The sequence below is a fragment of the Falco rusticolus genome, chromosome 1, assembly GCF_015220075.1.
Source record: "Falco rusticolus isolate bFalRus1 chromosome 1, bFalRus1.pri, whole genome shotgun sequence".
In the NCBI taxonomy this organism is placed as follows: Eukaryota; Metazoa; Chordata; class Aves; order Falconiformes; family Falconidae; genus Falco; species Falco rusticolus.
The window spans coordinates 86,960,010-86,986,504 of record NC_051187.1 but is presented as its reverse complement, the minus strand read 5'-3'; the positions used below and the strand labels follow the sequence as shown (position 1 = coordinate 86,986,504).

Here is a 26,495-nt window from a genome sequence, read left to right as displayed (position 1 = left end):
CCGCAGACTTTGCTTCCATAGAAAGTTAATTCTGCATTTCTTTTTTTATATTATGCTTTCCAGCCCTGCATCTTAAAAGGAAAGAAAAAAAAAAAAAAAAAAAAAAGATGAGTTTCCTTAAAGCTAAGACAATCCATACATATCTTACTCTCATATCTAAAAAAAACCCCATCCTAAAAAATCCTCCTGGTATTATTAAATCTGAATCTCAGTCTATGTCTCTCCGTTCTCCCTATAACTTTTCTCATTTATGCAGCTAAAGTTTTGCAACAGCCACACGAGCAGACTTCCAATGCTGTGTGAAGATATGACAATACACCTCACAAACAAAGATACGTGAATTCCTACAGTTCATCCCTGGAGAGCTCAAGTTGTAGATATAAACCCCCACAACTTCAATGGCTGGGTAAAAGGATAAACATCCCATGCACCAATGCAGCACATGGGCAAAGTTTAACGTGCAATTTTCAAGGTTGCTGAAGTCATCACCGCCAGTAAAAAGGACTGAAGTTGCAACACATTGTAGCAAGAGTTAACTGCCTTTGAGAGAAACCCTCATTTTTAAGGATTTCAGAAGCTGTTAACAAAAGTACTACTTAATATGAAAGGGAACAACTTCTAAAAGGAGAAAAATGTCATCGCTTGATGCCAAAAATAAGAAGGCAGGAGCAGATAAAAAGGAAGCAGCTGTTTCATGTTTTAAAGTATCATTTAACCGTTCTGTTTTAAATCTTTCCGTCCCCAGCAGAAGATGTCAGTTTGCCTGTTCTGAAAAATCAGCGTGTAATTGCATGTCTCCAAAAGTAATTACATTCAACCGCAAATTTCATCAGATTAACAAATTGATTTACGTTTCATTGTTCAGTTTCAAGTAAACCTCTCGCCTCAGCAAGAGAGATGCAGCAAAAGAGGCTCAAAAGCACCTGCAGTTATATCTAAATAAAGGCAAGGGACATCATTAGCAAACAACTTTGGCATTCCAGTGCTTTCAGAAACAAAAGAAAAAGAACATTTTTGGAACAGAAAGGTCCCAGAGAGCCACAGATGATTATATCTCCGCACCTACATCTATCCCTCATTAAAGGTGCATGAGGCACACTGAGGACCTGGCAGGAAAACTATCAAGATCATCATCCTCAGTACAGTTTCAAGCTGACAATTATTTTATCAAAGCAATAACTAGCTATCTATATGTATTTTGTTCTCTTTGGCCAACAACAAAGCCATTTTTTCCTTTCCCTTTACCCTTACTGAGAGCTTTCATTCAATTAGCCTGTGGCTTTTGATTACAGAACAACATTAATTTAGAGAAAGGCTGGAAACCTCCATGGGCCACGTCCAGTCCTCAGGGATATTTATGCCCTGTATCACATACCCAGTGTTTCCTCCAGAGACAAATCAGGGTATCAGAGTCAGTTAAAGACCCTGCTTTTTAACCGCGGTACAGTTTCTTCACCCTATCCTATCATGTGCATTATCAAAGCCTTTTTAGTTAGGTTGTAAACCTCAAAGAGGTAACCCTAGAGAGCATCACTGCTGGCAACATTCATGTCACTTTAAAGAGGTTGAAAGCTGAAAATAAAAGGTAGGTGGAAGCGTGGGATCCAGCATTCCTCCAGCTCTGTTTTTGAGCTAGGGGTACTGCCTTCCTCACCTGCCAGGAGCTAAGGGTACCCTAAAGCTTTCCTTGGCTGTAGCAAAGTGTCACCCATCATTTAGCTCTGTAAGAAAACAAATGCTTCCTGAACCACATTAAACACCGAATGGCAAGTAAAATTAAAGCTTAATTGAAACTGGTATTAAGATTCATGCTAATGGAGACCACCTGTTTTATGAGTAACATTGCCAATAAAAACCGCAGGACAGGCAAAGAGTATCAGAAGAAGAAATTTAATGCAAAGCTGCTTTAATGAAGGAGATCTCCTTTGAAAAATAAGAACTTGGGAAGACTTCAATATTTGCATACTGCTAGACACGAGAACCATGAAACATTAAGATAACAATGATAAAGATCAGAGTAAGAGCTTTGTCTGAGGACTGTGAAGTCTTTTTAGGAATGTAATTCCTGGCACTTTATGAAATACAGGCTACTATTTCCCACTTAAACAGCTACATTCAGCATAAGAGAAAATGAGCGTGCTTTAATCAGCCGCAGAGCCATTCCTTAGAAGAATCTCAGTCTAGTTTATAATTCATCTCTACTCTGAAATCTAGCTGACACCAGCAGCATATGGCTCCTCGTGAACTTTGCCTACATACTACCACAGGAAATATCTACTGGCTTAAAAAAAAGACACATTTACAACATTACTGCCAGCTCTGCAAAGCCAAATAGATGTGAAGAGAATCTGCTCACTTACATTCCTACATACAATTTCAGTGTATCACTGTAAACCAGTGGGAACTGTTTTAAAGGTCAAAGGCGGCCATTAGTGAACATAATACAATCCCAGAGCAAACACTTTAGTTGCAACGAGAGGCAGAGCAGAAGTCTTCTGATGCATGGGAATAAACAGAGCTTAGGCTGTTCCCTTAGACTAACAACTAAGGAAAGAAGAAAAGGTCATAAAAATGTATCAAAATCAGTAGTCACAGGTCTAATATACAAAGCACCTGAATCCAAGAAAGTGTCATTTCTGAAAGCTTTATTCAGAGCAGAATTGTACTCCCTTATCTATTTGAAATCTTATTCAATCACAGTAGTGCAGCTCTTAACTGGAACACTAAAACGTAGATTTTGCTTCAAAACCTGGACGCAGGCATCCTGGCAATGTCTGTGCCAACAGTAAGACAACAAAAGCAATATAAGGCAGTGATGGGAGGGCCCCAATGAAAGGTAGTTCATTAAAGATACATGAACCAAGAGGTTTGCACGTAACTGTTTACATCTCATTCTTTGGGACCACGCAAACTATGGTTCCTGCACACACAGCAGCAGGCACACTGTGTAACCCACCGATGTGCCAGTGTATACACACAGGTTAGTGACACTCACCCAGGCCCGTCACTGACAGAAAGTGCTGCAAACGAAAGGCTGATTTAATTACAGCACATTTGAGGCTGTCCTCAGTTTTCAGGTATCCCATTTGTTATAGCTTCTGTGCTTGAACTTTTGGCAGCTCCTTGGAAAGCAGCGATCAGTTTCAGGGAGATGAATCGTTTCCACCTTTCGGTTCACCATTCACAAATTCAGCAGATGAACTAGACAGCAATTCAACATTTTGAGTGGGTTCAGAAATATTTTCCTATCATGGTAAACAGCGTATATTGAAATATCAAGAATAGTTATGGCAACACATTATGTGACTGAATTAAGCTATCCACAGTGCATTTGCTTTCCACCTAGAAAGGAATAAAGCTTTAGAAGAGACTGTATAGACCCACAGTCCTGAAATAAATCAGCTGGACGAACCCAAAAAAAAGCTTCAACAGCCCATGCAGAAGTTTGAGAAACTAAAAAATGTAGACGGCAGAGGCAATTTTAGCTATTTTTCCACTACAATCTTCACAAAATCAGAGTGGAAGGCAACAATTTAAGTCACTTAAAAACTTCCCAACAGTTATCAATTACTTCCAGTCCTCAAACAGCGTAAGCTGTCTAATGCCATTGCCACTCTCCACCAAGCAGCATGTGCAGCAATGCTACGTAGTCACGGTGACACTTTTTTGAAGCCCAACATGATGATGAATTGCCAAGCAAACAATACATAGTGAATATCTAGTGAGATTTTGTGAATGGTATATTTTGTATGCAGAAGGCTGCAAAATCCATTCGCCTCTTTTTGTTCCTTGAAGCATTTGGCTCATAATTAACGTTTAAGCACATTCAAATTAAAATACTTCAACCAACGCGAGGGAAAGAGAGGAGGCAATTGCCAGTTAATGATACAATTACAAACTGTGGTTTTTCCTTAATCAGCTCCTAGGCATCTTACATATACTCAGAACGCAGAGATCAATTCAAAAGGCTTCATTGCGAGGGCTCTGAATCTGGGAGAAGAGAATCTAAAATCAAACGGGATAGAATGGTAATGAAAACAATAGTTTGGGTATGAAAAAGTCAAGAACACAAGTTTGTATTTAGTGTGTGGTAGAAAACACCATCAACACTAATCTGTAATGGAGCAGAAAGCTTACAGCCATTAAAACTGGGCTGAAGTTATTAGCTTTCTTAGCAACTCTTAATTTTCACCCCCTGTGCATTCAGCAGAGTGGCTCACTGTGATCTTCTCCAGGTAAATCCATGCTAGTTTAAACATTGTTAAAAACTGCTGACATTTACACTAGTATCAAAGGGAGTTTCAAATTCTCACCATTTACTGCTTGTCAGCTCCAGAACTGAAGTTTCACCCCTGCATGAGCTGACTTTTGGCTGGATTGCAACCCATGAAGAGAAGTGCTCTGAAAGTTTCTGCATGGAATTTCCTTGCTTCTTAGTGTAATATTGTACAGCTAATTATTTGTATTCTATAGCTCTTCTCTAATCTGAGATGTATTTTGAAAGACTAACAAAGCAAACTTGCAACAAAGTTTAAGAAAACAGAAAAAAATGTGGGGAAAAAGATCACATTACATTTACATGACTACAGAAAAACATCAATCCTAGCAACATGCACTAATACCCTTTTCTAAAGGGTGCACTCTCAGTTTGGTGGAAGATAAAGTGTATTTAGAGCAGCACTTTCCAAGCACAAGAGAGAAAGGTGAACAGCTGTGGTTTGCACAACACTTAAAAGTCACTGTGGCCACACCAGGCAAAGTTTGTTAGCAGAGAGGAGCTGCAAGAAACACAGAATGGAAATAAGACTTTTTCAACAAGACCTTACCTGGGTTTTCAAAAAAGCTTGGCAAGCTAAGGTTTTAAGTGAACTCCACAACGTAGCTTTCATACTCAGAAACCACACAGATAGGAGGTATTAGGAAGCAGAGTGCTGTACTTTGAAGGCTTTCTGTATTTTGCAGCTTTAGTTATTTTACAAAATAATCATTTCAAGTTATTAAAGCAGGCAAGGGAAGACATCCTAAACCAATATACTTAAGGAAAAAAATCCCCAACAACTTGAAGTGGTTTTGAAGAGAGGTGGAGCAAGGGGGGGGAAAAAATGTCAGAATCCATCGCTGGCAGGGACACAGCTATCTCTGACACAAAAGAGCATTTATACTCTCCAAGTCAAGATTTTAACAGGCAAGAAGAGAGGGAAACCAAGACAGATTTAAATCAAGGACTTCAGAACAAAGTTTCTAATATTTAAAAATAATATAAAGTGGACAGTAGAATAATTGCCCTGCAGTAAAGACTGTGCATTTCTAAAGTTTTCCGTTGTAAGATTTTGTATATACGCAAACATTTCTGGTTAGATACATCAACTGTATCTAAGTTGAAAATAAGCCAGGATAAATGAGTGTACCTACAATGATTGCTTACGATAGTCAAACAAACCAACCCCAAAACACCAGCTGGACATGCTCCACTGCACAGGAAAAGACCACACACATGTGTAAGCTGCAAGGTGACATGTGCGCACACACACACAAGGAGAGAACATTTTCCAACAGTCTGGCAGTAGCGAAGTTTCACTGACTTCATCATACTTATATTAAAACCACTCTGACTTCAAAAGGAAAACTGAAACATGTTCTGTAGCTGCAAGAAATTTAATAGTGTAACTGCAATGAGCAAAACTGTGGGATGCAGTCTCTGAGATAAAAAACCCAGTCTGCATCCCAGCCATACTGCAACATGTAGTTTTAATTAATGAGTCAGCTTGCCCTGAGGGACTAAACCCAAGTGCAGTTGGGTTTATTTTATGCAGTGAAATAAGGGACATCACTTAGAAAAAGAAGAGAGGAAATATGGGAAAGGTCGAAGTAAAAACTATTCCTGAGAAGAAACAGCATGAGATAAGTGCTGAAGAAAGCAGTCAGGAAAGCAGAGAGGTCAAGAAGTGAGAAGTCACCCCATGGCTCTATTTTAAAACTTGTAGTGAACCCCAGTCAAGGATTCACTGCTAGGAAGTCTTTGTCCCAAAAATCCACACCATGATTCATCTTCTATTTTACCTTATTGAAGATAAACTTCTACAGAGAGCCAAGACTTTACAAAAAAGGAAAGAAAAACAGAGAAAGCAAATAGGGAAGAGGTACAGAAAGGAGAGGTAGGAACACAGACTGCAATTAAGGGCAATTGAGGGCAGCTCAATCCACCATGGCAGATTGCACAAGACCTGAAAGGACACAGTGACTCCTAGAGACCAGTAATACGTTTTTTACTGACTTTTGCCTAGTTTTTTCCTCTATGGAACCATTACTTTTTGTAATACAATCTCCTACTCATCACCTGCTCTGAAAAACATCATCAGAATGGCAAGGGAAAAGAAATTAGTTAAAGCAGTACACCTGGGTGGTGTGAGAAGCGTAATGTTCAACTGTAGAGTCTTAGCATCCAGTGTGGAAAAGCTTTCATGGGGTATCAAATCTGACAGCTGTTACACCAGATGGTGAATGGACTGCAAGTACAGTGTGATACCAGCCAAAAGCAGATCTATATGGTTACAGGCACCTTATGAAGAAGACAGGACACCCCTCACAAGGGCAGACCTAGCAAATATGGGCCAGGATGAGGATACAGTGAAGTGGGATGGAAAGGTGAGGGATCCAGGGGGTAGTGGCCAGTGGCATGAAGTCTAGTTGGAGGCCAATAGCTAGTGGTGTACCCCAAGAATCAATATTGGGTCTGATGCTATTTAACATCTTCATTAATGATCTGGATGATGAAGCTGTGTACCCCCAGCAAGTTTGCAGATGACATCAAACTGGCAGGAGTGGCTGATTACCAGAGGGTCATGCTGCCATCCATTGGGACCTTGGCAGGCTGGAGAAATGGGCCAACAGGAACCCTGTAAAGTTCAACAAGGGGAAGTGCAAAGTTCTGCCCCTGTGGAGTAATAACCTCAGCACCAGCATGTGCTGGGGGCCACCCAGCTGAGAAACAGCTTGGCAGGAAATGCCCTGGGAGTCCTGGTGAACACCAAATTGAACATGAGCCAGACACATGCCCTTGCTGCAAAGACTGTCAATGGTACTTGCTTACCATGCATGGAGTATTGCCAGCAGGGTGAGGCAGGTGGTCCTTTCTCATCTACTCAGCACTGGCAAGACCACATCTGGAGTACTGGGTCCAGTTCTACACTCTCCAGTACAAGAGAGACATGGACATACAGGATGATTCTATGACAGTGTCCAACAAAGGGCCACAAAGATGATGAAGGGACTTGACCATCTCTGCTGTGAAGGAAGGCTGAGAGAGCTGGGACTGCTCAGCCTGGAGAAAAGAAGGCTCAGGGTACATCTCAATGTATATAAACACCTGAAGGGAAGATGCAAAGAGAACAGAGCCAGGCTCTTGCCAGTGGTGCCCAGTGACAGGACCAGAGGCACTGTGCATAAACACAGGAGGGTCCCTCTGAACACCAAGAAACACTTTTTTACTGTGAGGGTGACCAAGCACTCACACAGGTTGCCCAGGGAGGTTGTCGATTCTCCACCATTGGACATCTTAAAAAACTGCCTGTTCAAGTCCCTTGGCAAGTGGGTCCCTGTTTGAGCAGGATGCTGGAACAGATGACCTCCAGAGGTCCCCCTTCTAACCTCAACCTCTCTGGGATTCTGTGAAGCAGACCACACCGTTTGTTACATTCAGGAATGCAAAATGCAGACAGGTCTCCAACAGTTGTTAATGAATGCAGAAGAAAACTGGTTTTATCTCACACTCAAACGAACAACACTGCTAGGCTCCTGTGAGAAAGGAGGAAAGCATGCATATGCTGAGCTACAAAAATATCTCCAGCAAAAGGACGTGCAGGTGGGCTTCCTGGAGAAGAATGACAAAGCTGCAGCAAAGTAACAAAGAACTGCTATTGCAAACATGAGAAAGGACCGAGACATTAAACATGAAATAGGTATTCAGAGGAAAATGACAGAAAAACATCAATTTGGGGAAAAAAGTTTCTTAGCTATGAACTGAAGAGCAGACTAATAGAAATCATAAGGAACACGTATTCCTGGATATAAAATTGCTGCCAGACTTCTTCACAAAAAGGGTCTCTGAACCAGTAAGAGCTGATGCTATTTTAGACTTTGTTTTGGCAAAGAAATAATTTGACATTAAAAAGAGCTGGTGATATAAAATTACCTTGGATTGAGTGCACACAAGCACATTCATATTAAATTAAGGCTAAAACAACATAAGTGTTGTAAAAGAAACAAAGTTCACACTTTAGCTTTTATTAAAAGTTCACTCTTTAGCTTTTATTAAATAATAAATAAATGTAATTAATTAATTTTAATTTTATTAAATAATTAAATAAATAAAATGAATTAAATGAATAAATAATAACTTAAATAAGACAGTAAAATCAAGTGGACTAAGGAGATAAGGAATGGGAAAGCAGCCATCTAAGTCTATCTCTCAGGTCAAAGATGCAAAACTATTTGAAAGCTGCATCCTCAGAACTAACCCCGAAAAGGACATTAGGAACAATTAAAGGCTCCACGTATTACAAAGAGGAAAGGATTCATTAGCAATGTCTTAGAAGCCAACCAGTAGCACAGAGATAAAAGAACTGCCAAATTTCAAGCTGTGCTAGACCTCAGCAATTGATAAACAAAACAGCAAGAGACATTTCAGCCATAAGAGTAAAGATGACCAGAAAGGGAAAGGGAAGATCGTATACTGTAAGGATAGGCAAGAAATTAAATTAATCAGCTTCATTCCTAAAACTAATCTGGAGTTTTCATTAATGACAGGGACACTGAACACAGGTGCAAGGCGAAGTGTCTAATGGGAATGAGGTTATAGAAAGATATATAACCAAGGTGGAGACAGAACTCAAATGCTTCAATGTGTTCAAAGTCAGTGAAAGCAGTCAGCGTGCATCCCAGCACTCCAAAAGAAATGGCACATGAAGTAACACCTGTGGTAGCAAGGCTGTTAAACCAATCTACCAGCTGAGCATGGCATTACGGAAAAATTAGAACTCGTATTTAGAGGAGAAGGGAGAATCTAGATATTCATGCTCCCAGGACCTCAACAGTATGCAAAGTTTTGGGACAAGCTTTGAATAAAAGAATTGAAGTAGTAAATTAAAAACTGAAATCAACAAGCAATAGAGTGTACAACAGTAGTCTGTGCTACACCAGCCCACCACCTGACAGGATGCTGTAGCAAGATGGGGTTTGGTCTCTTCTCCCAAGCAACATGCAATAGTACAGAGGATACACACTCAAGCTGCAGCAGGGGAGATTTAGATTGGAAATAAGGAAGAATTTATTCACTGCAATGGTGGTCAAGCACTGGAACAGGTTGCCCAGGGATGTGGTGAAGTCGCCATCCCTGGAAATGTTTAAAAAGGATGTAGATGCGGTGTTTAGGGACATGGTTTAGCGCTGGACTTGGCAGTGCTGGGTTAATGGTTGGACTTGATAATCTTGAAGGTCCTTTCCAACCTAAATGATTCTATGATTCTATTTTATGTATGCAAAAATTATTAATTATATAGACCCAGGCAGCAAAGCTGAGCTAATCAAAATTTCATTATGGATATCAATACACTGGAAATTCCTGGGCAAGATAAAGATGGCAGAGATTATTTCAAGAATCGTAGTGATTAAAGAGGACAGAAGTTGGTTCAAAGATGGCATTTGGACAGACTTTGATATATTTCTTAGTGACACAGGCCCAAAAAGGAAGTGTGCTAACATCACAATCTGCTGACAATGTTCAAGGGGATCATTAATAAAAACATGGAAAAAAGAACCACACAGGAGAACAGCTAGATGACCTTCAGGACTGGCAATATCATCCAGTAACAGCAGTGAGACAACATTTTATGATGCCGTTAGGGACTGAGAAGAACGTTTGCTATCAAGACTGGGATCTCATCAGTTGGAAACCAAGGATGTGAAAGAACAGGGTGTATAGTCCATATTAAAATGAATAAGGACTATTGATTGCTGTGGCTATGACTATGAGCAAACTATAATACTGCCACAAAAGGACCTAGAAAGTTCTATAAAGAAGCTAGAAATACCGCTGTACAAAGCAATGGCGAGACTTGATCTCCATGACCTTATGCATGGCCGCACAAAACTGTACAGGCCAGATTAATACAAGAGAGTGCAGGGGAAAAACAAATGAGGCAACTGAACCTGAAAAACCTGTTTCATAGGACAAGATGATGAGGGTTTGTCTTGCTTAAGCAAACAAATACACACTAAAGGCTGAGAGAGGTTATGACTTGCCCAAATTCATCCAGGGAAAGCAGGAGACCTAGCTGCCAAACAAGAGATGGAGGGGACAGTTAAACTCAATGATAACGCTCGCATAGGAAAAGCTAGCAGAAATTCACTGTAAGCACAGGTAGGGTAGAGACTAGAATAAACACAGGAGAGCTTAAGCGACAGGAGACATCACTGTTCTTAAACATCTACAAAGTCTTAACACAAAGTTCTGTGTCAAAAAATACCAAATAAATACACCAGAGTAAGGTACAGGCCAGCACTGATTATGGAAAGTAGACTATCCGCCAACACAACCTGTAAGTTAAAATGTAATTATTTTTTTTACTCCCATGATTACCAATTTGATAAAAGAGAAGCCTGAATATTTAAAGAAATCACTGACAACTGCCCACCTTTGTACGCAGGACGTTACTTTCTCTCCCAAAAGCAGTACTTATCTTAAATGAAAACAATGAGGCTTACTACTTGCTGCTTGAGTATCCAATGACATAAAGGTTTTACCTTGCAGCTCTTGCAGACTTTCCCATATCTAAAAATTAGGACTTGACAATGAACTAAGACTTTACCAACTTGTAAAATAAGAACTCTCTAGCTGGGAAATGATTACCGAAATGATTACCAGTATTTTAAATGGTATTAAAAAGAACAAAATGCAGTCCAAAGTCAGCTTATCAAATCCACCAACCTGCAATGAACAAGACAAAGTTTCCCAAGTACTTGAAACCCACCACCTTTACCAGAAGGTGACGCACAGACATTTAAAAAATATTCCAGTTTTTTTAAAAAAAAGTTCAGGAAATACCTCAAAAAATAACCCTATAGCTTAAGGACCTTTTCTCCAGGTGGACCTCATTTCCCTGCTCAGTATTATCACACGCATTATGTCTGCTGGAAATGACCCCTACGGTGAGTCTGTGTGACTGATATGTCTGAAGTATCAAGTGAATTAATGCGAAGTTGTGAGCTTTCAGATAATAATTGACTGAGTAAGGGTGAAGATGGAAGAATTCAGGTTCCCACATTTGACCAAGCTTCTTAAAAAAGGTAGAATTTAAATATACAGAGCCTCATTTGAGCTCTGTTCCAGACCCAGAAGTACTTTTGTCCTTCAAAAGGCTCCTGTTATCACTCTCGAGTACACTGCAGCTTGATACTTGACTTAGCCCAGAGCAAGAAGGTGGCCAAGGCTTCTCTGAATTATTAGCTGCAGCAGCAGTTGCAGAGTCTCTGTGATTGCAGCCTGTGATCTATGAGTGTTTTCCTGATCCACCAAGCTTCATCCACTCCTTCTTCAGCACTGGCCTTATCATCACAGTCAGTGTGACTCCCCAGGCAATGTGTGTAACTGACTGCACTGCATTAAGGGAAAGAATGAGCTTCAGCTTATTCTGCAGGTACTACCAGTCTTGGGCAGCACAACGAGAAAGGAGGGTGGTCCTCAGGCTGTGCTTTTTCAGAATAAGATGTAAAAAAGAGACACTGAGAACATTTCCTCTGTTTTCTTATTCCAGGCTTGGTTTTTGGCTGTATCTTTGTTTTCTTCAACATCAATATATACACATTTAAGGTCAGAGACCTCATTAGCACACAGTCCTGTTAATAAGCAAGCATCCCACTTCATTTCACAGCACATTTTTAGATCCACTAGGCTGAGGCAACATCAGAAGATGATGCACCTTCTTGCTCTTAAGCAGGAACATCAAACCTTTTGTCTGCTGCAGGATTATATTGAGACCTGGTTCAGCTGGGACAACACAAAGCACACCTAACTGCCACATTGCTTGAGAAAAAAATACTTTAAATAATTATACACACTTTAACAGTTCCTACCTGTATTTTTATCGGCCACGTGAAATTGCTGACGTAAACGAAGAAAGTGATGTTTGGATTGTTGCGAAAATCAAATTTCTCGTTGGAGAAACTGTCCTTGTATTCTTTTATATTGGTTCTTGAAACAACTGGAATTTCCTCCCCAGCCTGTGTGCCAGCTGTTTTCAAATGTTAAAAAGTAGCAAGAAAAAAATGTTTCAATGCGCATTTTAAATGGCAAACAAAAGGGAAAAGCACCCTGAATTCTAAGGTTATAAAAGTAACTATTCATTCGAACACTACTATTTTAAGTTGCATTGCACTATCAAAATCACTGTATGCCAAAATATTACGTTATAAAAATAAAATCTGCACCTTCAATGTTCCCAGAATACACTATTAAGATGTAAAAACATAGTTCTTTTTAACATTTTACCTCTGCCCCCAGGCTCAACATTTAAGAATATTACCTAACAAGTTCATAGTTTAAAAAAAAAACACAAATGTTTCCCCAACTAAATTTGCATTTGTCAGAAACTGTTAACTGAAACAAGCTACCAAGCAACTTAGTTTATACTCATTTTACCTGCAAAACTTGTGGACCAAGTAATGTTGAGGTTGAAGTTTTTAGATGCATTGATAAACATGTCCAGGTCTCTGTTTTGCTGGGGCGGGAGGAAAGAACAAAACACAACCCATTTGTAGGACAACCAATTTTAGCGTTTCCTAGCAAATCTTCACTAAAAAAAATATCTTGGCATTTGTTATTTACACGAAGAAAATAAATCAAGAAAAATATTATTTACATTTTCTTTATTCTCCTCCCCAAGTAAAGTGTAATAAAGAATAAAACAAGTCACATGCATTGAATAGAACAGAAGAATTGAGACACAAAGTATGGGGTGAACAATAAGCAAATCTAGAGTAGCTCAGAGGTTGTTCCAACAACTGTAAACAATCAGCTGTGGTTCCTTATGAAATTTTACCACGAAGATTTGAAACTGCATGGCCAAGCTCGGGGCAAAAAGTTCTGGTTGTTTTATGGAACTCGACACACATGCCACATTATGAGGCTACGTCTGGAGATTCACAGAACTGTAACAATTCATTATCTCCATGGCCAAGAGAAGACAAACATAGACCCAAAGGATGAAGTTTAAAGGAAAAGTAGGGAATTTACCTCTTCGGGTGTTGCTACGAAGTTGATGGCTGTGTAATAGCGATCATCCTCTTGAGAAAGGCTGAAGGTAAACTGATAGTCAATGAGAAGAGTATCTGTAAGGAATGAGGAGAGAAAGTTATTCCATGCTTTGAAATAAACTTCTGCAAAGCAAGGCATGATGATGCTGAAGTGTTTCTTGCAACTGAGAGCACAACTAGGAGTCACCACACTGTTATGAATGACACCAACGTAAAAGGGGCAGAAACCCCTCTTTTTAAGTTGAGCCTGAGGGGCAAAAGAGGCAGCTTCAATTTTCCAGGCAACAGACTCCAGACTTAACCTAAATGAATGTTCATACCTACACATTGTAAAAAACATGCCAAGACGTTTTCTTTTTCCATACTGCAATACCTCTGTGTTCTAAAAGAATACCAGAAAAATTTGAGAGGGACAAACTTCCACATATTCTAAGCTTCTGTACAACACGGGACTTTACAGGGAGAATTTCTACAGAGCAGCTGCTTGTTAATGAACCCAACTGCCATCTCACTCTGAAACACATCATGCCCAGACCAGTTTTTGGTCTGCCTGTGTGCCCTCCTATGCTCATGTCTGCCTAGGGCTGGGGTGTCATCTCTCTGTTAATCAACAGTGCACAACCAGTTTCTGAGAGACATCCACCAGTCTCAGTATCCTTTCATTAATCAAAAGTTGATCCTTACTGGTTTGGAAAAGAGAACAAGTACGCGTAATAGTCTCTTCTCCCAAGCAATAAGCAACAGGACAAGAGAAAACACCCTCACATTGTGCCAGAGGAGGTTTAGATTGGATATTAGGAAAAATGTTTTCACCAAAAGGGTTGTCAAAGCACTGGACTGGGTTAACATTTGGACTCGACAATCTTAAAGGTCTTGTCCAACCTAAATGTTTCTACAACTTGTATATATTCTCAAAGCTATCAAGAGATATTCCAAGCAATAATAAATACAAATCTATAGACCAGGTGTTAATTTTTCTCTTATCGCCTCCTGGAGATCACTTGTTGGATAGACACAAGCCAGCCAGCCTTCTGACGTCTACCCACAACTCCTATGAAGCACTAAGAAATTTTCAAGGAAGAAAATCAAGTGAGTGAATCTGTATAGCATGAGGTTGTTCCTGTAAGAGTTGTAAAATTCTGTCTTTTTCCCCTTTTTGCCCACTTAACCACCCCTGCCATTAGCAGCAATGAATTAGGTCATCCTTGCAAAGAGATTCAGGAGAAGCCATTAGTGTCCTTGTTTGGTTAGGCTAGCAGAATTCAAATTTGCTAAACACAGCAGCATGCTCATAATCTCTGTGTTGCACAAAAGTACTACTTGAGACTTGCATCTTTATCTAATTTAAGATTAAATCTATCCATGCCTGCCAGTGTGCTGATTGCTAATATTTGCAAACAGAAGCTGGAGAGTTTCCATTAAGTAATCTGAATCTTGGCAAAGTATCCTCTCAAATTGCATGGGAATCCAACTGTTCATTTCAGAGGAAACATGGAAACTTTGAAACCTTACCCATTCTAACATGGCATGGATTTTTTTTTTTAAAAAACAACAGTATTTTGCACTTACAAAAACTCTGAAGACATGCTTTGGTTTTGACTTATTAGGTATGTATTTTAGAGTATTCTCCAGAAGACCAGAATTCATTTCAAAGTCATGTGAAAAACAAAGTTTGTGCTGAAAGATCCAATCATCAATCATCACACGTACCTTATCAAGAACCGTATTTTCATTCCCTTTAAACAATACTTTTGTGAAGTTGTTTAAAACTATTTTTTAGTCCTTCCCTTAATCCCCTGTATTTTAAACAGATGCTGATGCAACTAAAACTGGTTTTAAATAAGGTGTTTTAAACTTCAAACACATTTTTTATCTCCAAACAAAATCCCTAGAGTACTCACAGTAACACGTTCCTTTAAGTGGATTTCCCTGGTATCTATTTTCGACTTCACACCTAAAAAGAATACATATTTTTTTAAAAAATGGTTATTTTTTTCAGTTCTATTTATTCCCAGGTACTAAAAATCAGAAAACACCACCTGTGCCGATAACAGTACAGAATTAAAAATAAAAAATGCATGTCTGAGCTATACTGGGCTGCTAAAGAAATTCCACAATTCCCACAAGTCAAAGTAGTATCAAGTAAAAAAGAAATATAAAATTCTGGATATTAACCTTTGCAACCACTTTGAATGTATTTATTAGCTCTGCACAATGTACAGAACTGGATTACTACAATCAAAAACTAAAGTTTCCATTTACATTTATGGCTATTCCAGGATCTAGCCCTATAAACATTTACTCATGTAAGCAACACTTGAAAAATAAACCTGGCAATGAAATGATTTGGAATGAAATTATTTCCACTAACATTACACTAAAAGCATTTCTGTTATGTTACAGAGAAACCTCCAGCAAATTTGTTGCTCTGAAACTGCTCCATTAAAATGCTTGAATGTCCAAGACTTATTTCAGATATATTTACACTCCCCCAGAAGAGCATCAGAGCACACAGACAGTAAAAATCTACCAATTAAAATGAAACTATTGAGGGATAAAGCAAAGTGGTATGTACAGTTTGGGGGGCGGGGACATTATTTTTTCACCCCATCCCTTCTGCATGACATTCCCAGTTGAAATGTTCTTAAAAATGGAAATCTTCAGGAAATCAGTTTGTTCATGTTACTCCCCCCAAGGGAAGCACAGTCAGCTGCACCGTCAATGAGTTAGTCAACTGTCAGCAGGAAGAGGTGAGCAGAGACTTCATAAATACAATTATTAACAAATGTAGGGGTTGCATGCTGGTATGTGCATGGCCCTTTGATTTCAAATAACAAAGTCAAATGAACTCACAGTTGACACTCGTCTCCTTTTATTCCCTTGGTGGTGCAGAAACATTTCCCTGTATTTGTGTTGCAGACAGACGCGTGGCCGTTGCACTTGCAAGCTGTTGAGCAGAGGGGGAAAAAAATGCAATGCTGAATGAAGCAAGAGAAACAGATTCGATAGCAATTAAGTCCCTTAGTTGCCAAACTGAGACACATCAACAATTAAAGTGCATATGAAAACCCATTTGGTACTCTTTGGTTTCTTTGTGATACAGAAGGCAGCCAAAAATAGAACCATGTGTCAAAACTGAGTGAGTGCAGCTCCAGGACTGATGTTTTGTATGAAATCATGATCAGACTGTGCTTTTTAGCTTCAACAATTTGTTTAACTTCCTCTCGTTAGACAGCACTAGGGATGTCATAACTGGTAAGAAAATGACAACATTTGAGACAGTTTTGGGCTTGCTAACACATTTCAGTCAAACTCAAAACTCTTTGAGAGAAAACTATTTTTCCAAATCAAGCAAAGCTCATGATGCTTTTAGGGCTTTTTCTAGAAATAAATAGGCTTTTGAGAAAATGGTGTCATTAGCAACAATGTCAGTGTATCTGCAGTGTAAAATGACTGGTGCTAAGAATACCATGCCCATACCGTAAGTGGTTTGGAGCATGTGCCCCAATATACTTTAGAATACCTTTAGCTTGGTCTCATAAGCTGAATGCCACCGAGTCGTGGTTGAAGCAAATCAGCACACCCCTAGACAACACCAGGTTTATGGTATGCCCAAAACCAGGCCAGCTTATATACTCTGAGCTTGCTCGAGATGCAAACCAAGTTATGACATTGGGGAACACACATGAGATTTGCTTCAAAAGAATGTTCCCGATTCAAATTAAAACGCTAATGTTGACACACTTTGAGACCTTTATTCATAAAGAAGTAGAGAAGGTACTTGCAAAAAAAAAAACCAACCAAACCCAAACCAACAAACAACAAAACCAACACAAGCAGTTACCTTTGATATAATGTTCACTATAACTAAAAGAATGGATATAATAACTTTTCCCAGAAGGTAGATGCTTTTTAGAATTTCTACCGATGAATGGGAAGGCGCATTCATCTGGAGCTGTGCATGGAAGAGTGTACAATATAAAACTGGAAAAAGTACACCAAGAGAAGATCCCTCATTTGTGGTCCCTGAGCTTTCTGGAAATAGTATGCTTTAAAAGCTGGTGCCTTGTCATTAAGAAGATATACGTCTTCTCATTAAGATGGCATATGCTACTCAACATACCAGCAGATTCTTAGACATGAAGTCCCCATCCTGAATATCCTTGCCAACCTTGGACCTTATTTTATGAAACCTTTTGATGTCTTCTTTATATTGGCATGTAATGGAAGCTATATTGTATCAGGGACACTTAATTGTGCTTCTCTGATGTGGATGAGTGGTTTCCTAGCAGCAACACGGAACAAAATACGAAGAAGCATAAAGGCCTATTGTGGGAACAAGTAGACTAAATGAAGATTTGACAAAATAATTATATTCTGTGAAGCAAACACCCTTCTTATTAGTGGCAATTTAAAAAAAGAATTTTTAATACTATTGAGAATGTCCTGTACTTCCTTCCTTATGCTTTGCAAAAGGTTAGCAGAATGAAATTTGATCAATATTCAAAATTACCATACATAAAAATTAGGAGAAATTTCAAATTTCATGTTGTTTAGATGCAGATAACAGTATCTTGAGCACCAACATTAATGCTTCCTCATCCTGCCCTTTAGCCACATGCTTATTAAGAAGACTGAACACTCAAATATCTCTATTTAAATCAACCAAATCTATTTATTTGTTCATTTTCCTATCAGCCCCATAACTGGAGATCATTCACTAAAGGACTGGAATATGCACAAAGAGAAATTTTCTCATTGCTTTTCAAACAGCTATGAAGTTTGGAAACAAAGTATTAACAAGACACCCTTGCTGGAGTCTAAAACCAAAAATTCTCCTCCAGTCTGACGCTAGAGCAGAAAGCCAAAATTGTTGAAAATGGCTTTGTGACTGTGAAGCATGGTAACAGTCTGACAACGAACCACCTTACAGCGAGACTCCTTCTTTACAAACCATGGGTCACAGACTCATTCAGAGACGGTCACAGGCCTGGATCATTGCTCCTCTTCCTGCATTTGTACCAGTCTGGCTTCTCAACGGCAACTGCATCACCCACCTGCCCAGCACCTTTTTTCCATGCCAAGTGCTTTAACTGCCTGCCAAGGTGCCCGTGCGGCCCTGGGAGGGGAGAGCAGGCAGGACCACGGCCCCAGCAGCTCATCATGGGCCACCAGCAAATGCTCCACAGAGGTGTTCAGAAGCACTGCCACAGCAGCAATCTGATTTCAGGCATAATAGTGCCTTCCGTTCTCTTGCAAATAACTTTCTTATCTACCGCTAGCATATTTTCATGTGAAACCTCAATCAGAAAACTCAAAAAAACCTGAATGCAGAGAAAGCACCTTGCAGCTATTTTTACATTTGATGTGCTGCATTTCCTGCCCTTCCCGATTAACAGCTCTCTACATTGGACACTTCCTAAAAGCAACTGCTGAGGAGTAATTTAGCTACCATTTAGTTAATATCTGCCTAGCTCTGCAAACACCAATGCCTATGATGATATGCAAACAATTCTTTCAGAGAAAGAACTGCAGTTTGTCAAAATTTTTTCAACGCCAGCAATATAGCAGTGTTCACCTGCCCTGCTGGCACAGAGCAGCAGGAAAAGGCATCTTATTCCATCCACTCTTCTTATTCTTCACTGGCTTTTGAACCCCAGCGCTACAATTTCCAGCTCTGTATAGCCTTACTTGTTTGAACCACTACTGCTATCAGTGCTGCTCAAACTCCTGTTGGCTCTGCAGAATGGAAAACACCAAACACTAACACTTTTTCCAGCACTGAATATTTGTGATTTTGAGGATATTTATGGTCCCCACACTGCCAAGGTCATTGGGCTAACACTAGATCTGCACAAGGACTCGCACTCGGCACTAAGTGCACAAACACACGGATGTTTCTGTCTCAGGATGGAGTGTACCAACAACCATCTCCAGCACGGATGTGACTGCAGGCTCTATAAACAGTGCGGAACACAACATTACACCTAAACGCACAAAAAGAGTGGAATCAGCGCATCATTAATGGGAAAGGAAGGAGGGACCATGGCTCAGAGAAGGGAAAAAGCAGGAGCTGGCTCTCTGGCTCATCAGCTGGCTCTGTGGCTCATCAGCCAATCCTTATCTGAAGAATTCCCCTCTGGAAACCTTTTCACTGAGCAAAAATTACTAATGGCTGGCAGTCGCTCTGGCTGCATCAGATAGCATTTCCTCTTGCTGTCCCTCTTCCGATCCACCTCGGTCTTTCTGCCCAGCTTCCTGTTTTCCTCATTCTTTCACCTTCACAGTAAATGGCGTTAAATCACAGCAAATTAAAAACCTGGGCCCAAAGCACTTGAGAGCAAAGCACTTTTGACATGAGCTACTGGTTTCATCAGATAATGAATGAATGCTGTTCCACAGCCTCTCAACACATTTTCTGATTTCTTTTTCAGGCATCTGGATGACTTTAGTCTATCATTCATTATCTCAACAACAAACTATTTTTGGACAATCCTCATGCGAAAGAGTCCAAAGTAACTTACCCTCAATTTCCACATGCACAGAAAAGCAACAAATATCAAAAGGCACATTGTGATCCAGTGATTAAACCTGAATGCTCAGAGTAGACTTATGTATTTTTTCAGGCCAATTCAGCCTCAATTTATTCATTCCTGCACTTCAAATTATCTTTACATGAAATGAGTTTACAAGTATCAGTGCTATTTAATCTCTCAGATAATGTTCTGAAATAAAGTGTCAGAGATGCACCTTCTCCTTTGTACCCATGCCGTTGTGCTGTCATAATTTCATATCCCAGCCACTGCAACACCGTTTTTTTTAAGGCAGCCCTGTCCCCATCTGTAATCTTTTCACACCCTTCCTCGAACCTGTCTGCTGGGAGGTTCTTCTTCATAGCCTCAAACGTCACCCACTTGCTCTTGCTTTAGGAAACAGGATGTTCATGCTCCAGCAACTGACTCTTCTCCATCCAAAAGGTCGATGATTGCAGTAAACATACTAAATGACTTTCCAAATATTTTCTACTGGATTGTCACCATACTTGGAAGGAGCAACTCAGTCATCAATGTCCCCTCATTCATCGCCTTCACCTATTTCTTCTGGAATGCCTACAAACCATCCACACTCACTTCATTGAAGTACTGGTACTACTCTGACACTGAACTATGTTATTTCTGTTCTAACCTTTTCCATCACTGTACCTAATTATATCACTCCCCCTAACTATACCCCACTAAAGCTCTTCAGAACATGAAGCACCCTCCCTCACACCTGCATATCACCTATCACAACTGGACTCTGGTTTACAGTGGGTCTCCCCATGCTACAACACTACGAAATACACAGTACTTCAAAATAATGTTGCACGATTCAAGGGCAAAACACCATATCTTACATGTTCCTTTTTCAGTATTACCTGTATTGGTCCTTCAAAAAAGATTTTTTTCCCAGTTTGATAACTGGATCTTGCACAACCAAAAAAGTTATTTGTGACAAAGAGTCCCAAAGCACTATATAAACTTAAAATGCAATTTTAACAGGGATCACCTAATCCTCAACTGAAATCCAGGCAACTCCTCAGTGAAATATGGCAAGCCTTTTAGGAAGCAGACAATTGTAACAATAAACACACAATACATTAAACCAGGGGTCCTCAAACTATGGCCCCCCAAGGTCTTCAATCTGGTCCCTGGTATTTACAGAACCCCCTGCCCCACCCACCCCACCCACCCCCCCGCCGGGGGTTGGGGGGGGAAACCAAGCAGCCACAGATGACTGCCTGCCACTGCATCCACGCGCCGGCCCCCTGGTTAAAAAGTTTGAGGATCCCTGCATTAAATAAATGTAATAGAAAATGGAATTTAGATAAGCAGAAAATTGTTGAGGACATTGGGATTAACACTATTAATTTTTTTAAAAAAAAAAAACCAGGATCGTCAAACACTAAAATGCACACATTTTTCACTGTGGTCATTTAAAGTTTACAGAGGTAAAAAAAAAATCATCTTTATCTTTAGCAATAAAAGTCAAAGAATTTCATCAAGCAGTTTCTCTATATTAAATCTGGAAAAACAAGGATGGTGCCTTGCTTACAGGAAAGAAAAAAAATGTATTATCAGGATGTAATTTCAGTTAAGATAGCAAAGGAATGAGTAAGAAGTGAAAAACATCAGAGACTTCAACGCAGGAAGTCTTAAGGCATCACTTACGCTGACATGTTCCTCCATTAGTAGGATCACCGTAGTAGCCTGAGATGCAAGTTTCACAGTGTTTGCCAGTTGTCAGGTTTTCACACTTCTCACAGATGCTTTCATTTACACACTTACTGTGCCCATTACACTGGCAGGCTGAAGAAAACAGAAAAGGACAAGTATTTATGCTCAAATATAGCACTTCACATAGAGCCTCAGAAGCCTGTGTTCCGCAGAGGCTGAATGAAACCATTTCATGCACCTTCCAAAGAGGTTCTCACAGTCCTGCTAGTGGTACATGAACTTAAAGGGGGTGTGTATCAAAAATGTGAAATTTAAAGCAACACATGGAAACCGAATTCCAAAACATTACATGCATATTAGACAGGACTGGATGCAACTGGTGGGATGGATTTACAGGGAGGAATAGGAAAGAAATGGTTTAGCAGCAGTCCGAGTAATTTTATTCTATATGTTTGGTGTCAAAAACATTACTTCAGAGTCACTGAGTGTTACTAACAGTTAAATGAACCTTCAAAGAAAGAACTGCCTTTCTTTCAAGCAACCCTAAAATGAATAAACAAACAAAAGTTAAAAACTTAGCAAAGGTTCAGATAGAAAGGGAAAATTTCACTGGAGTAAATAATGCATAGGTAAGTCTTCAGACAGCAAACCTCTGCGGATACCCACATAACTCTTTCCATCTCAAAACGTGTTATTTATTGTCTTCCAAGGCCTTTTCCTCCCTCCGTTAACAGGAGGGAACACAGACATCACCACAGTCTTAAAAAGTCTCTCCCCTTGCATTTAACTGTTGCTACAGCTGAAACATTTGAACAATTCCATGTTGCTCATTTACCTGGACACTGGATAAAGGACCAGTTATAGTTATTCTCCACCGGACACATGCTGACATTAAGGACGGGCTCCAAGCTGTGTTTCCCCATTGCAGATGGGGTTGGCATCTTGACTGGACCTCTGTAAGAGCCCTCGATGCACTTCCCCTTGCCGGTGTTGCTCGGATCTGTGCACCACCCACATCCGGGCTGCTCCAAACAGTGAGCACACGTACAGTAGCCTGAACAGTTTTCAGCTATAAAAAAAAAAGACCCAAACATCAAATTGTAGATTAAATCACTGTCCCAAAACATGGGAAACAGCAAACACAGAAAGGCTTGTACACCTTTTCTAACCTTAAGTATTTATCTCACCAGATCTGTAAATATTTATTCTGATAGTCACGTAACACATAGATATTATTTCCTATCAGCCTACTTATTCTAGAATCTAAGACAGCTATAACAAAGGTTGCATTAATCAGTAAGCATTGTTTCATAACTCACAATACACATGTAAGATTTTTCTAACCATTACGCATCACCCACTAAAATCAGACATTAACTTTCCCAACTACAAAATATCTCCAACTGATTTACAACAGATCATATGATAAAATGAGCCACCCAGAAGCAAAGGATAAAAACCAGTTTGTTCGCTCGCTTTTGAGTCTCTTCTTACCACATGTTAGAATATCACACACCACTATTTCAAGCATTTATCTGAGTCAAAAAGCATAGAATACAAATCTAGAATAAAATGAGTCTTCTTAGGATGCTCACAGTGCCACATGCAGATCCCCTGGCCCCAGAAATCAGCTAAATCAGGGGGGAAAAAAACCCAAAATACTATCGCCATGCTTTAACTGTTCCTTTCTCAAATGGGACCCTATTTCAGGGGTGACAAACACTTTACATACAGGAAAGTTCTTCCATTCCTTTCTGCATACCATCTTAAAAAATATTTTGTAGATTCTTGATGTTACAAGACGAGCAGACTTTCTATCTTGATGTTTTACCATGACAATATTTGCCTTTTTAAAAAAAAAAAAAAAACACAACACCCAAAAGTAGTAGAAAAATATTGTTTCCCATTATTTCAGCCTACTCATCTCCTGCCTGATGCTTCCTCCAACTTTTGACCTCTGGCAGTATGGGAAGTTCACACTCATGTTTGACTATTACCTGAAACTCATTTCCTCCATGTCTTATTCTGCAACACCTGCAGCCACTCAGGCTTATTATCATCAGCTTCTGAAAGTTCCTAGAGCAACTGCAGCAACTCAAACTGCCCACCTTCCCTCCTGGGGAAAATATGCACTCCTCCCCCTCTGCTACCCCAAGAGCCCTGGCCTTCCCAACTCCCCTGTCCACACTTGGCTCCTAAAGAATTCAACATTAATAAAAATAATTTCTAAAACTGTTTGATGACTTTTTAAATTTCTAGAGTATTTCAACCCATTCTGAAAACAAAAAGTAATATTCCAAAGCACCATAAATCTTTTGCAGTTTGCTCACATCTACCTAAATGGGGGAAAAAAAAATACCACTTATTCAAAATAAGTTAGAAATGCCTACTGTGGGCTACATGCAGACAATACTTCAGAATAAAACAGCCTATCAAATCCAAATTACGGTTTACACAAGACAATCTAATATTAAATTACATTGCTCCATATGTGAATAAAAGAGATATAAAAGAGAGGCAAAAAGAAGTTAATCACATGAAATTATGTAACAATTAACTTGAAAGATAGGAATTCAAATAACGAAACAAGTACTTCTCTGTTGCAAAAAAAAGTGGAGATTTCATCATCTCACTTGAAAGCCTTCACTATCTGCCATTTAGCTTAATTGATAGTTCCCGTAACTGGGACCTAATTCTGTTTAATGCTTTACGTGATGCAGGACCGAACTGCAGACACGGGGGTCAGGTACTTGTTACCTTTGTCCAGAAGATATTCAGTATAGCTGATGCACAGTTTGATGCCTTATCGTAGCGAATGTCAGCAACTACAAGATTCCAGCCCACACGTCAAGATGCAGAAGCAATTACTCACGTGGACAACTGCTCATGGTGTACCACTCCATGCACTGCCCGTAGGGGAAGGAGGCCACATAAGCATTGGAGTCCACACACTGTTTCATGTTGCTGCACCACATGCATTCAGAGCTGCCACTCGTGCACTCCCCACACATGGTCCGCAGGGCGCAGGGCGTGCGGCACTGCTTGGCGCTGTGGTTAGCTGTGGGCAGGAGGACAAGAGTCAACTTTCTTCCAGAAAGAAATACGTATGAGCCGAAAGACAGAAGACAAAAAGCCCTGTCTATTATTCAGGCTGAAAAACAGTTCAATATCACAGACCTGAAACACTTCATTTGTGGTGTGGTGGTGCTGGATGGAGCTGGAGATATCTTACATAAACGTGAATGAGAAATGCAGTAAGTATTGCAAAAAAACCTCTCTTACTATGTTTCCTCCACGAGCGTTAAAGCTTTTTAAGGTGGACAGAAAACAATTTAAATGGTGTTATGAATGTGGTCATTATCGCTCTGTAGGTCTGTTGATGCATTCCTTAGCTATCCTCCCAAGCAAAGTGTTGGGAAGAAACCTCATGTTTTGTGTTTTAGTCATATTTATATGTTATATAAAACACTGGGATGTGTTTTAAGTTATTTCATCAGTTCCATACATAAAATGAGTACTGAAAGCAGAACTAACTCAGAAGTTCCTGGTGCAGGCCAAGACTTTACCATCTATTTCTAGTGTCTGTTATCAGACCATAAAAAAACAAATTAAAGCTTAAACCAATTCAAAGTGCTGAAGTTAAAATATTTAAAATTTTGAGTTGAAGTTCCACATTCAGGATATGTATCCTGCACTTACACAAAGAATGATTTCAAGTGGTGTAGCTTACTTAGAAATTTTATGTAATCAGCCAACTTTCTTAAAACTTAAAGAGGCACTAATTGGTATTCAGAAATAATCAGCTATAATAGAAAGTTAACAGACCAAGCCATTTCAAAAGATACGCAGTTCCAACAAAGCTAGAAGACTTTTCCCAAAAGCAAATAGCTTCTTTTTCAAAGTTCTCATATCTCTAAAGTGTCTTGCCCAATTAATTTCAAACTTTGATAAAATCCTCCTCTGGCTACGGAACAGGGGAGGGGAGAAAAGGGAGTTCAATTGGAAAGTAGCTTTTATTTTATTTTTTTTTAAATGAGAGATTGCTTCATACCATAATTAACCTAAATGTCACATTCAGGTATGCAATTTAGAGAAAAATAATTAAACTATAATGTACTTCAAGCATGTTACAGTTAACAGTGTAAATGTAGAGCTATTCTTGAAAAGTCCGATTCCTGCATGAAACTCCTACACAAGACACTTTCAGAACTACTTTTCTTTGGCAAAGTCGTGACACAGCTAGTTGTAAATTTAATGAACGGGATCCTCTTTACTCTCTAAGAAACCATAGAATCACAGCACAGTTTGGGTTGGAAGGGACCATGAAGATGATCTAGTTGCACCCCCTGCCACGGGCAGGGACACCTTCCACCAGCCCAGGTTGCTCCAAGCCCTGTCCAGCCTGGCCTGGGACACTGCCAGGGATGGGGCATCCACAGCTGCTCTGGGCAGCCTGTGCCAGTATCTTGCCACATTTACAGTAAATACAAAAATATAAAAATACAAATGCTCATCAGTCAGCCTGCTGCCCATGAGACACACAAGTCAGATATTGTTACCTGGCCTTTCACAGACACTGCCATTGACTTCATTGATACATGTTGCTGCCTTCAGTCCCTGCTGGAAAGGCTCAGCTAAATAACCACAAAATCCAGCATCGCTTGGTTCATCTGGCAGCCACTGGAGGAGGGTGTTGGTGAAGGGAGACATGTCTTCCCAGCACCAATACGACACATTGATTTTCCTCAGTCCAACCCATGGAGTCAAAGATTTGGGCTAGAAATAAAGGAAAATGGTAGATATAATACCCAGTTTTATTACCTTAGGCATTAAAAGAAAACACACATCATCATATAACGCTCGTAGCAACTTTGCCAGGTTACGTGTTGCAAAAACATAGTAAGGAAAATACGTGTTTCTCAGTGCTACCAGAATTAAATGCCACAGAGATAGAGAAACCCTTCAGAAAAC

At 39.8% G+C, this 26,495-nt stretch overlaps 1 protein-coding gene across 4 annotated transcripts in view; it reads right to left on the bottom strand.

The window, feature by feature from the left end:
* The window catches only part of ATRN (attractin), a 157,292-nt gene that overhangs the window by 57,205 nt on the left and 73,592 nt on the right, over positions 1 to 26,495 (bottom strand). Inside the window, exons 16-26 of one of the 4 annotated variants that reach the window (XM_037388001.1) lie at positions 26,084 to 26,300; positions 24,397 to 24,582; positions 22,360 to 22,593; positions 21,519 to 21,656; positions 16,162 to 16,255; positions 15,210 to 15,262; positions 13,289 to 13,383; positions 12,695 to 12,773; positions 12,130 to 12,287; positions 3,936 to 4,005; positions 2,629 to 3,201 (exon numbers count right to left, since the gene is read on the bottom strand). In XM_037388001.1, the coding sequence (XP_037243898.1) occupies positions 3,961 to 4,005; positions 12,130 to 12,287; positions 12,695 to 12,773; positions 13,289 to 13,383; positions 15,210 to 15,262; positions 16,162 to 16,255; positions 21,519 to 21,656; positions 22,360 to 22,593; positions 24,397 to 24,582; positions 26,084 to 26,300 (1,299 nt within the window). In that variant the 3' untranslated portion in view covers positions 2,629 to 3,201; positions 3,936 to 3,960. Of the gene's footprint in view, positions 1 to 2,628; positions 4,006 to 12,129; positions 12,288 to 12,694; positions 12,774 to 13,288; positions 13,384 to 15,209; positions 15,263 to 16,161; positions 16,256 to 21,518; positions 21,657 to 22,359; positions 22,594 to 24,396; positions 24,583 to 26,083; positions 26,301 to 26,495 lie in introns of those variants that run through there. The other 3 variants (XM_037387993.1, XM_037388010.1, XM_037387983.1) reach the window with 3 other exon arrangements.